Below are 13,033 nucleotides of genomic sequence, written 5' to 3'. Positions count from 1 at the left end.
TGCAGTATTTAGTAGATTGACGCATTAAGTCAAAATTAATTTGTTTGTGTATTTGTTCTATTATGTTTTTGACATTTACCAGCTGCCTCATGACCAAAAAATACAAAGAAGATTTATCTGACCTGGGGAGAGGCTTCACCAGTTGGTTTTCTGCCTGTCATGCAGCTGGCAGGCAGAGGCAATGTGAGGCAAACTGAGCCAGGGACCTAAGGCACAAGCACCTCAGTCAACATGGCCCCTGGAATGAGGCATGATGGGAGTTGTAGTCCTGTAACATCTGGAGGCCCAGAGGCCTAGGGCTGTGCAGTCCCAGGAATGTTTACTCATAAGTAAGCTGAACCGAATTCCCCAATAAGACTGACTCACTATTAGGGGTGGGGGACAAATTAAACTCATTTCTTATTTAAGGATAAACCTAATTTGCACTTTGCAAAATAATATGCAAACCGAAATTTAGCCATCCTTCAAAAATTGGCTTATCTCTGAATTTTGCAGTGGAGCTCTTTGGCCGAATAATTTGTACCCAAAAAATATATATGCATAGACATGAGGTAAAATGAGCACAAAAATGCAAGTATTGTGAAGATAGCGTTTATATGGGGTGTATTAGGCAAAATTGTGTACAAGGAACAGGTTTATAAGGAGAAATTCAGACTCAAATACTGAGGAATGTTGATAAGGTTTATTTGTTTTAAAGTAATAATCGCGAACCACTTCCCTCACGAGTTGTGAATGGGGGAAGCGTCCAAAGAGCTACATAAACTGAATGGTGGTGACAGTTCATGGGCCTGTTTTCCTTTCCCAGGACTCGCCATTCTGTGCCAGACCTTTGGAGCCAACCCAGCCTTCACCAGCTCCCTCCGCCATCTTGACCTGAGCAAAAACCCAGGGTTACTGGGGACGGAGGAGGCGAATGTGAGTGACCCCGGCTTGCAACTTTTGCGGTGACGCAGTTGTGGTGCATTTGTATTGGACGGCCACACATAGCTCTGCTTTCCCAGTTGTTCTGCTTAGTTTCCTTAGTGTTATCACCCTGGCTACATTTGCACGATACATTTAGTGCGCTAGGATACTGCTTTAAGCAGTCCTAGGTGTCCCCCCCCAAAGCATTCTGGGAGCTGTAGTCCAGTGAAGGTGCTGAGAGTTGTTCGGAGACATCTATTCCCCTCACAGTACTACGATTCCCAGAGTTCCCTGGGAAGAGAGCGACTGTTAAAGACGCTCTGAGAATTGTAACTCTGTGAGGGGAATAGGCATTTCCTCACAACTCTTGGCCCCCTTAAACTACAGCTTCCCGGATGCTTTGGGGGAAGAAAGATTGATAGATAAAAATCTTTGTTTGCATCAGCCGCAAGCCATGGCAAAGGAATCAAATACAGCAAAATACCGATATAGCTAGATGGCTGGCTATACAAAATACAGTGGTACCTTGGTTTACAACCATAATCTGTTCCAGAGGTCCAGTTGTAAACCAAAACAGGTTGTAACCCAAAACGCGCTTTCGCCAATGGGGCCTCCAAAAAATAAGGGGTTGTAATTGTTACCGGAAAAATCTGAGGGCTCCCTTGGACAAAAAGTAAACACACCAACCAGAGTAAATTGAAGCAAATCAGCAGCCTGTAGGCTTGGCCTTTATTGAAGAAAGACTGTCACGACAGGGTGCTCCCCTCACTTGCAGGTGAGAGGAAAGACCCAGAAAGATGGTGTGCAAGACCTTATAAAAACTTTTGAAATTCCCATCCTCCAGGTCAAGCCCACCCCCAGAAACATCATGCATACATTACAGAAAGGAGGGGTTGAGGGAGGAGTTGTGGTGGTAACCTGAGTGTCCTGTCACCTGGCTGGTTCTTCCTTTCCCCCTGCCCATGAGTCACTTCCAGAGGACAAAGGGGAGTTGGCAGTTTCCTGCCCCCAGAGGGAAGATCTGATCATTGTCCTTTGTTTCAGTCCATGCTGAATCCACTCCCATATGCAAGTTCTTTGTGATTTTGATTGACTTCTGTCTGGGATTATCAGGGTTGACATAGCAACTGGGCAGGGCTCCTGTGGATGTGCTGGGATGGTGAAGGGATTATGGCTGACCAGAACCAAGTCACCCCCCTTTGATAGTCCTTGTCATATGGAGTAAAATAAAAATGGAACAGTGCAAATCCGATGTATGGTTGATTTTCTATGAATTTATAACAGAAATGTGGCGTATGTAATGTGTGAGTGTGAGTGTGTGTGAAGTTTGTACAAACAGAATGATTGGGGTGGGGGGGTTCCTGCTACATAATCCAAAAAAAAAAAAAGGATTGTAATCCAAAAAAAAGGGACGCGCACTTCTGGGTTTGACGTGGTTGTTCTGCCTGGTGTCACCACCGCTCCACGTGCTTCGCCCCCCCTCACCCCTTTCCTTTCCCCTCTTTTTTAGGGCTTCTATTCCTTCCTGGCCCAGCCCAACGCACTGGTTCACCTGGACCTCTCGTCCACAGACTGCGCCGTGGATGCCGTAAGGTTTTAAGAGAGCCGCAGACTCCCGGGGCGGGGGCAAGGGTGACGTGGAAAGCCTGCCGGGTTACGAGGTGCCGATGCGGGAAAGAGGGATGGTCTCAACCCCTTGGCGACTGGGATAATTACTCACTCCTCCTCCTCTTGGGTGTCCTTTTTTTAAAAAAAAAAAATTAGTTTTTTTAACATATCATTTCCAACATTCATATAACATAATTTCTTATCTTATACAATATTTTTGACTTCCATCAACTCCTCTGATGATTTTCCGTTTTTATCACTTGTTCTGCATTTCTTAATTTCTCTATTACTCTGAAATATCATTAACTAATAATTCTCCTCATAGTCCTTCTTGCAATATTTCAAAGAATCCTCCTTACAAAACCTCTTGCAATCCTACTGGCGTAGTCTGTTCATTACCATTACTTTTCAAATAGTTCGTATATTTACTCCGGTCTTCTAAGAATCTCTGGTCCCGCAGGTTTCGAATCCTTCCTGTTAATTTATCTAACTCTGCATAGTCCATCAGTTTCATTCTCCATTCTTCTTTCGTCGGTAATTCTTCTTGTTTCCATTTTTGTGCCAATAATATTCTTGCTTCCGTCATTGCACATAAAAACAGTTTACAATCCTGTCTATTTATCATCTCCTACAATGCCGAGTAAAAATGCTTCCTCCTTTTGGGTGTCTGTCTATCTTGTCAGTGTCTGTCTTGTCAGTGTCTGTTTGGGTGTCTGTCTATCTTGTCAGAGAGCCAGTGTGGTGTAGTGGTTAAGAGCGGTGGACTCGTAATCTGGGGAACCGGGTTCGATTCCCCGCTCCTCCACCTGCAGCTGCTGGGTGACCTTGGGCCAGTCACACTTCTCTGAAGTCTCTCAGCCCCACTCACAGAGCGTTTGTTGTGGGGGAGGAAGGGAAAGGAGATTGTTAGCCGCTTTGAGACTCCTGCGGGTAGTGATAAAGCGGGATATCAAATCCAAACTCTTCTTCTTGTTGTTGTCTTATCTGTCCCCATAGCTCTTTGGGGCGCTGTTGCACGGCTGCTGCTCACGGCTTAGCTACCTCAACCTGGCACGGAACACCTTCTCCCACAGGTAAGGAACTCCCTTCGTCTCTCTACCCTCTTTCCGGGAGACCCTCCGGTCAGATCAACTTCTGGATGCTCAGAGGTGGCGGGGTGGGGATGGGGTAAATGGCTTCTCTGATGGCCTTTGACTTGGAATCAATTTGATTCCCTCCCCCTCTTTCTTTCTTTCTTTCTTTCTTTCTTTCTTTCTTTCTTTCTTTCTTTCTTTCCCCTTCAGTGATAGAACTCCTATTTGGGGACTTCCCTGGCTTTTTTCTGGCCCACGTAGGACCAGTCTGGATAGTTAGCTTTGGTGAAGACTTGACATTTTCATCCCCCCAAAAGTTTTTGATTTGAGTTTCCACTGAAATGAGGCCGTGTTTTAATGTATCAATGTTGTCTTTTAATCTTGTTTTTAAGTTGTATTTCAATCAATTGTTTTTATATCGGGTGTTAGCCGCCCTGAGCTTGGTCTTGGCTGGGGAGGGCGGGATATAAATAAAATTTATTATTATTATTATTATTATTATTATTATTATTATTATTATTATTATTATTATTCCTCTGTCTCCCTCTGCAGGAAAGGAAAGGGACTGCAGCCATCTCTCAAGCAGTTTTTCTGCAGTGCCTATTCCCTCACCTATGTGAACCTGTCAGGCATCAAAATGCCCGTGGAGGCATTACGGTGAGCACCCACCACTCGCCCCCCCTGCATCCTGTTGCTCCAAAAACACTGTGCGTGTGCACGTTAAGACACTATTACGCCGTTAGGTTTTCCAGCTGGCCACTTTGAGCGCCCCCCTCTCTTGGGTTGCCGGGTCTCTGGAACACAGAAAGACCCCTTAAGGTTGACAATAACAATAACAATAATTTTCTTTGTATCCTGCCCTCCCCGGCCAAAGCCGGGCTCAGAGCAGCTAACATAATAAAAATCAGACAATATGCATAATACAATATATAATATGCAAGTGAAATAACATTCAACATTCATTAAAATAATATAGAATATTAAATATGGCAAATCAAAATGGAGGATTTTGCAACACTGAACAAGATCTCTTTGATTTTATGAGTGAAGCAAGAAGAAAAAAGTATTATAGGATTCAAACAAGAATGAGCTTCTTTTTTGAGTCGGACCTTTTGGTCTGACTAGCTCAGCATTTCGTACACTGACTGGCAACAGGCGCCCAGGGTTTCAGACAGGGGATGTTCCCAGCTCCTGGAACTTGTCTGCGTGCAAAGCTCTGTCCCTGAGGTGTCTTTGAGACTCATGAGATGGGGTGTAGTGACCTCAGGCCAAGGGGGATGTCATGGGGCCACCATCCCACAAAAGACAGAAAACAAAGCAAAACCCTAATACATGGAATGTGGTCCAGTGGTAAGGACAATGACATCATTATTATTATTATTATTATTATTATTATTATTATTATTATTATTATATTTGTACCCTGCCTAGCTGACTGGCTTGCCCAAGCCACTCCGGCCAGCGTCCAACAAAATATAAAAACACAGTAAGACATACACCTGACATTAAAAACGTCCCTGTTTAGGGCTGCCTTCAGATGTCTTCTGAAAGTCAGGTACAGTGGTGCCCCGCAAGACGAATGCCTCGCAAGACGGAAAACCCGCTAGACGAAAGAGTTTTCCGTTTTGGAGGTGCTTCGCAAAACGAATCTCCTATGGGCTTGCTTCGCAAGATGAAAATGTCTTGCGAGTTCCTGCGGGTATTTTTCCCTTTCCCCCCTTTTTCTAAGCCGCTAAACCGCTTATCAGCTGATCCGATAAGCCAATAAGCCGCTAATAGCGCTAATCCGCTAATCCGTCAATGGGCTTGCTTCGCAAGACGAAAAAACCGCTAGACGAAGAGAATCACAGAACAGATTCTTTTCGTCTTGCGAGGCACCACTGTAGTTGTTTATTTCCTTGATGGGAGGGCGTTCCATAGGGCGGGTGCCACCACCGAGAAGGCCCTCTTCCTGGTTCCCTGTAACTTCACTTCTTGCAGTGAGGGAACTGCCAGAAGGCCCTCGGAGCTGGACTTCAGTGTCCAGGCTGAACGAAGAAGAGACACAAAGACCTTGGAGGATGAGAGCATTTCTGTGCCTTGCCTGTTGCTCTGGGAAGGGAATAGCGGCTTCTTCATAACTCTCAGCACCTTTAACTACACTCCCCAGGATTCTCTTGGGGAAGCCATTTCTGTTTAAAGCGGTATGATACTGCTTTAAATGCATAGTGCGGATGGGACCTTCAACACGTGGACATCGCCAGAGTGAGGATGGCTGGTGTAGGGTAACAGGCTAGCTAGCTCCCAAGACTTCTGAGAAACTACAGTTTCCCGCAACATTCTCACATGATTGCCATGACAAACCTAAGACTGGTTCAAGCTTCCAGTGCCACGTCCATGGGCTCTGCTGCCCTCTGCTGGAGGGAGGCCCCGACTATTTGAGTGATATCACCACCTCGGAAAGCTGTAAACTTTGTACTGTTTTTTATGTTGTTAGATTTTTACCGTGTACAGTGGTACTTTGGGTTAAGTACTTAATTCATTCCGGAGGTCCGTTCTTAACCTGAAACTGTTCTTAACCTGAAGCACCACTTTAGCTAATGGGGCCTCCTGCTGCTGCCGCGCTGCTGTTCTCATCCTGAAGCAAAGTTCTTAACCCGAGGTACTATTTCTGGGTTAGCAGAGTCTGTAACCTGAAGTGTATGTAACGTGAAGCGTATGTAACCCGAGGTACCACTGTATATATATTGCTGCACAATGCTTTATTATACTGTGTGTATAGAAACACAAATGAGGGTTAGACAAATTCACGCAGAACAAGGCTCTCAGCGGTCACTGGTGACAATGGTTGTCGTCCCTTGCGCAGAGCTCAGTGGCAGGAGAGGTCAGCCAAGCAGCCAAGTATTGGGGGGGGGTGTACTTGGCTGGAGGCAGAGTCTATATACAAGGTCCAGTCCAGTCCTAAGGTCAGGAGTATCTCAGTTCACTTAGTCAGAAGATCCGGGGGTCAAGAAAGTTGAGGGTTGCAAGAAGCAGTAAGGTCTGGCCAGGAACGACAAACGTCATTTCCAGCAACTGACTGAGGCTGGAAACCCTGTTTAAGAACCAGCTGGTTCACATCAGGAGCAAGAAGGCTGGTCAGCGGCAGGTGGAGTCACTCTGCTTCCTGCCCCTTCAGGCTGCTGCTGCTCAGCAGGTGAAGCAAATTCCTGGCCCGTGACAACAATGGCTGTTCTCTCCCTCTGCATCAAAAGGAGCAGTCAGTAATCAGACAGTCCAAAGATGGCGTTAACTCTTCATCAGCAAAAATACAACCTCCACAGACTTGGTTGAATGTCAGGCCTCATGAGCATAGCTGCTCGTTCCCGGTGGTCTTCCTCCGTGAAAATCATTTGCTGAGATTGAAAGTCCTCTCCGCCTCCTCAGGGTTTTCCCCCAAGGAATCGGAGACTGCGCCTGCATGCAGCCAACCTCTCCACCTCCCCTTTCATTCCTCTTCTGGTTCGGGGTAGGCCACAGAATACCAGTTTCTGAGAACCGCCAGCAGAAAGAGTTGAATTTTCTGCATGCAGAGCTGGATTTCGCTCCCTCAGATGTCCCTAGTTCACTTGTTCAAACCACAATATGTCCTTGCCTTCCTTGCTCAGGTCTCTTTTCCAAGGTCTGTCAGCCAACACCCACCTCAGCGAACTCCACCTGGACCTGAGTGGATGTGAGGTAAATCAGGGTGGGGCGAATGGGGTGGGCTTCTTGTGCAGACGTTTTCTCAGAGAGGAGGCATTGGGGGCCGAGCTGCTTCCACGTGAGGCGATTTACCTCAGAGCTTCCCAGCATCCATTTGATACGATAGGCCTCTTGAGCTCCCTTTCCTCTCTGAGTCACTCATTAAACCTCTCTCTCTCTTTCTCTCTCTCCGTCTTCCTTTCCTTCCTACCTAGTTGCGCTCCCCAGGAGCTCACGTCCTTCAAGAGCAGCTGTCTGGAATCAGCGCCTTGAGTAGTCTAGATCTTTCTGACAATGGTGAGACCATGATGCCCTCCAGCTGCTGCTCCTGCCTTAATAATAATAATAATAATATTTTATTTATATCCCGCCCTCCCCAGCCGAAACTGGGCTCAGAGCAGCTAACAACAGCAAAATATTGTGTTTGCCCTTCCTTGTTGCAGATATTGATATTGTGCAGTCTGAAGTGACTAGAAGCATGAGAACGGACTCCTTCTGGAATAAATCATTGTCCAGACCCATTTTAAAAAAAATATTCAAACTTTTCCTCTTTAAAATAAAACAGAATAAAGCAAATCATGTGTCCGAAATATCCATACAATGCCTTGTGCTCTCCAGCACAGGCTCAGCATCTTGCAAAATACTAAATAATCCAAACAGACCTATAAGCAAAGGTTTCTCTCTCTCCACAGCTTGCATTCCAGCCTCCAGGCTATTTACTCTCCCTTCAGGAGAGCTTCATTTTACATCTTCACGGTTGAGTTTGGGAGAAAAGACTCACAAAGGCAGCTCCCTTCAAAATGGAGATTTGCAACCCAATACCTCTCACGATATGATCTAAGGTTACAACCCTTACGTGTTAGCTACCAGAGAAACAACAATCAGTTATTCATTAGCAAAAGCTCAGAGTGCTCTCCTTGGCTTTAATATAGCCCCATGGTGGGGAAAAACCCCATGTTGAATCTTCTGCAATATACCTTCAGCCATTTTTCATTTCTGTGTCAATTAAAGCATTGTACTTAACATTCCTGACCTATTCTGCCACTCCCTCCTTCTTCTCATGCCAGGCTTCGACGCCGACTTGCTGACTCTCGTCCCGGCGCTAGGCAGGAACAAGTCTCTGAAGCACCTCTGGCTCGGCAAGAACTTCAACGTTAAATCCCGGTGGGTTTATTTATTTACTGAATTTAAATACCACCCTATACCTGGAGGTCTCAGGGTGTTTCACAAAACCTGCGCTACATAGAGGTGGATTTAGGGGAGCACAAACGGTTGGCCCACACTGGGCGCTGAGCCAAGAGGGAGCCGCAGGGTATATACTGCAATAATGACGAACAACAGAAGACGAGAAGCATTTGGGCACTGAATGTTGGCGTCACACAGGGCACCACTGAAATTTCAAAGCCCAAATTCCGCCCCTGGGCCATGTCGCCCCTGGGTTGGGCGATCTAGGACCATCCAGGGCGATGGTGTCATGCTGTAGTTTAGGCACTAGGGGGCGCTGCACTTACGTTGCTTCTTCGTTTGGAAGGTTTGTGAACCGTTTGACCATAGAGATCTCTGATCGATGTACGAGATGTTGATAAAGTGCGGCTGAAATCCACAATTAAAAAAAAAAAAGAAATATTCACAAGTTGATGGTCATTAAAGCACAGGGGGAAACCCAGCGGATCTCTGAAAACAAACAGGAGGTTCCCTTTTCTGGAGAGATTTGTCAAAAGGCAAGCTTGGTTCCATCTTATTAAGTTTATTCATGAAGAATCAGAAGCCCCACAAGCCCCTGGTGATATATGCAAACACATGGAGCAGTTCTGCAGCGGAATCATTTCAAGATATACTAAAAAAAATCACGCATCCACTGTTTCGTGGGGCCGCAGTGGTGCAAAAACGTGGTTACAAAGCACAGATCCACATGGATCCTCAGGATTTTTGCATTGGGCCACCCCAAATTCACATCAGATCACATAGCACGTCCATGGCTACAGCCTGCACCCAAAAAATCACGCACCCACTGTTTCGTAGGGCTGCAATGGCGCAAAAATGTGGTTACAAAGCACGGATCCACTTGGATTCTCAAGATTTTTGCATTGGGCTACCCCAAACTCACCGTCAAATCACATGTCTGTAGCCACAGCACGAACCACAAAAAGTCATACATCCACTGTTTCGTTCAGAATATATTTTTTTCTTGTTTTCCTCCTCTGAAAACTAGGTGCGTCTTATAGAGCGAAAAATACGGTGCCTTATAGGGAGCAATTCGTAAATGGAATCAAATAAACAAACGGCCCTGACATCCCCACGTTGCTCTTGTCTGACGTTCCCCCTGTTGTCTCTCCGTAGGACCTTGGAGGAGATCCTTCAGAAGATTGTGCAGATGATTCAGGAAGAGGAGTGTGTAAGTCAGGGGTCAGCAAACCTTTTCAGCAGGGGGCCGGTCCACTGTTCCTCAGACCTCGTGGGGAGCCGGACTGTATTTTGAAAAAAAGAAAGAAAAAAGAACGAATTCCTGTGCCCCCAAAATAACGCAGAGATGCATTTTAAATAAAAGCACACATTCTACTCATGTAAAAACACGCTGATTCCTGGACCATCCGCGGGCTGGATTGAGAAGGTGATTGGGCAGGATCCGGCCCCCGGGCCTTAGTTTGCCTACCCATGGTGTAAGTCCTTTGCTGTGCGAAAGTGGTGTGGTGGTTTGTAGACTGAAGAGTGGGGCAGGTGGAGGGTTGCAAACTGCAACCTGTGGAGAGAATCAGTGCGATAGTGTGGGTATCTCTGTGACTGGGTTACGTACTTCCACTAGCGGAGTTTGCTTGGGTTTCCCCCCCCCCCAATTTGAACAGGGAAATGGAGATGAGGACAGAGTAGATTTTAACCACCGCCCTGCTTTTTCCTGATCTAAATGGACCCCCAACACAGACACACAAATCTACTGTTAGTCCCTTTGGCACCACGAATGCTGGGGCCTGTATTTTATAGGTTTTAAAGATAAACGAGGTTGGCTTCTAAAACAAACATACCTTTATTTATTGTCGTTGATTTATTAAATTTGTATACCGCCCTTTATCCACAGACCTCAGAGCGGTTCACAACATAAAATGACGATATAAAAAACACAGAATACATAACAAAAATGAGAACAACAACAAATCAGTGATCCGCCCCACCCTTCCGCAACACGTTTTAAAAGGGCATCGGATTTCAGTCAGCCAAAGGGCTGGTTAAAGAGGAACATTTTCGTCTGGCTCCTAAAAGTATACAGTGGTACCTCGGTTTACGAATTTAATCTGTTCCAGAAGTCCGTTCTTAAACTGAAACCGTTCTTAAACTGAGGCGCACTTTCCCTAATGAGGCCTCCTGCCGCCCGTGCCCTTCCACCATTCGGGTTCCATTCTTAGACCAAGGCAAAGTTTGCAAACCGGGACACTACTTCCGGTTTTGTGGAGTTCATAAACCGAATCGTTTGTAATAGTAATAATAGTAATAATAATAATAATAAATTATTTATACCCTGCCCTTCCCAGTTCAGAAAACTGGGCTCAGGGCAGCTAACAACAAATTTAAAACACTTAATTGATACAACAAAAAACAGCATAAAATACAAAACATGAATAACAATAAATTCAGAATTCAAAAATCAATTTAGGGGGGAAATCTATTCAGTAAACATTAGATGATTACTAGCGCTAGCTGGCTAAATTAATCCTATTTGGGCCAGTGAGGAGACCAGGGGAGAATTAACTGTGGGATCCCAGAGCGGGTAATCTTCATAAAAAAAAAGGGGGGGGGAGGAAGGGGAATAAAAGATCAGGCTAAGTTCAAATTGAAAGCCAGGTGGAATAGCTCAGGCCCTGCGGAAGGAAGTTAAATCCTGCAGGGCCCTAGTCTCATGGGACAGAGCATTCCACCAGGTCGGAGCCATCACCGAGAAGGCCCTGGCCCTGGTAGAGGATAATCTGACTTCCTTAGGGTCCGGGACCTGTAAACTATGATTATTCATGGACCTTACGGTCCTCTGTGGGGCAGACCAGGAGAGGTGGTCTGTAAACAGGACTGTTCTTAAACCCAGGTCCCACTGTATAATGAAGGCGCCACGACATCTTCTTCACACTTTCTCTTACTGCCTGTGTATCTTAGGCTATCTATCAATATATATCGGTACCACAATGGCGCAGGCAATTCTTCCCCTTCCCCTTTTATTCTCACAACAACTCTGTGAGATAGGATAGTCTGAGAAGCGGTGACTGGCTCACGCAGACCCTGTGAGCATCGCAGCTGAGTGGCGATTTGAACCCCGGCCGCCCTCCACCCCCAGTCCTAATCTGGCACTCTTAAGCCCTGTGCCACGATGAGATGCTCGTTCACTCTGTCCTTTTCTTCTTCTTCTCCTCCTGCCTGCTACTGCAAAGTCCCTGCAGTCTTTCTCCGTTGCTGACTCCCGGCTCAAAACCCGCACCAGCATCCTGATCAACGCCCTGGGCAGCAACACTTGCCTGACCAAAGTGGACCTGAGTGGGAACTGCATGGAGGACATCGGAGCCAAGATGCTGTCGAAAGCCCTGCAGATCAACAGCACGCTGAGGTGGGCGGGGGAAACTGGCCGGTCAGGCAGGGGGGGGGGGGCTTCCCGGTTGGTTTTCCCAGCCTTTGGATCTCTGGGCTACACTTGCACACACACCCCCGAATTTTGCCACACGGACCCAAAAATGCCTGCCTGGGCTTTTTTGGGAGGGAAGGAAATTTACCTCAGCGCACTCTCCGACTCCTCCCCATCAACACAAGGATTGCTGCTCGCAGAATGGGATCCGTGCAAGGATTAACGCTGGGATCACTTCTCTTCCCCAGATCTGCACTAGCAAATCGAGGGAACCCCTTATAATAGATTTAGAGGGTGAATTTGCGGAGGAGGAGAAGGAGTGGGGAAGTCCAATGGCAATAGCCTTGCGCTGAGGGGTGCTGAGTTAGGGTAGTGCTGTGTTGGCTGCAACCCTACCCCCCCCCCAAAAAAAATCCCCAATAGTATGGAGGTTTGTATAATCATAGAGTTGGAAGGGACCGCAAGGGTAATCTGGTACAACCCGCTGAAAAGCAGGAATCTTTTGCCCAATGCATGGCTCAATCCCACAACCTGGAGGTTATAAGTGGGGGATGAAATAGGAAACCAGGGAAGGGAACATGTAATGGAGTATTCTAAGAATGGGCTCCTGGTCAGGTGTACTGTGTCTTCCTATCTTCTTTGGCGATCACTCGTAGCCGAGTAAGATTGTCTTCCATAAACACAGTTTTATCAGTGAGTCCGTAAGTGATTGTGGAGGCTAATTCTGGATCCACACGTCCTTCCACAGTGGGGACATTGGATTCCCGGGTGAGAGTTGATCATGGTGAGGGTTTGCCAAGCGTGCCTTCCTCTTAGCACATTTCTCCCTTGCGTCCTGAGTTCGAGTGTCTTCAAAGCCCACGACACCTTTGGTAAAGTTTGTTCTCCAACTGGAGCGCTCACAGGCCAGTGTTTCCCAATTGTCGGTGTATATACTACATTTTTTAAGATTTGCCTTGAGAGAGTCTTTAAACCTCTTTTGTTGACCATGAGCATTACGCTTCCCCTTTTTAAAGTTCGGAATAGAGTAGTTGCTAACAGAGGCTGCTTCACATAACTGCTGTTTGGCATTCAAGGAGGGAAGGAACTCAATTGCTTGTTGCGGGTCAGGAATTGATAAGTCAATACAAGAGATGGGATCACAACCGCT

General features: G+C 46.4%; 1 protein-coding gene across 7 annotated transcripts in view; it reads left to right on the top strand.

The window, feature by feature from the left end:
• The window catches only part of CARMIL3 (capping protein regulator and myosin 1 linker 3), an 89,891-nt gene that overhangs the window by 46,971 nt on the left and 29,887 nt on the right, over nt 1-13,033 (top strand). For all 7 annotated transcript variants that reach the window (XM_082197486.1, XM_082197482.1, XM_082197484.1 and 4 more), the window contains 9 exons: nt 806-915; nt 2,414-2,491; nt 3,508-3,584; nt 4,137-4,241; nt 7,211-7,280; nt 7,502-7,583; nt 8,354-8,450; nt 9,627-9,681; nt 11,696-11,868. In XM_082197486.1, the coding sequence (XP_082053612.1) occupies nt 806-915; nt 2,414-2,491; nt 3,508-3,584; nt 4,137-4,241; nt 7,211-7,280; nt 7,502-7,583; nt 8,354-8,450; nt 9,627-9,681; nt 11,696-11,868 (847 nt within the window). The remainder of the gene's footprint in view (nt 1-805; nt 916-2,413; nt 2,492-3,507; nt 3,585-4,136; nt 4,242-7,210; nt 7,281-7,501; nt 7,584-8,353; nt 8,451-9,626; nt 9,682-11,695; nt 11,869-13,033) is intronic.

This window comes from Podarcis vaucheri (genome assembly GCF_965113315.1).
Source record: "Podarcis vaucheri genome assembly, chromosome: 13".
Classification (NCBI taxonomy): Eukaryota; Metazoa; Chordata; class Lepidosauria; order Squamata; family Lacertidae; genus Podarcis; species Podarcis vaucheri.
The sequence above is the reverse complement of the archived record's forward strand: the minus strand, read 5'-3'. Positions and strand labels throughout refer to the sequence as shown.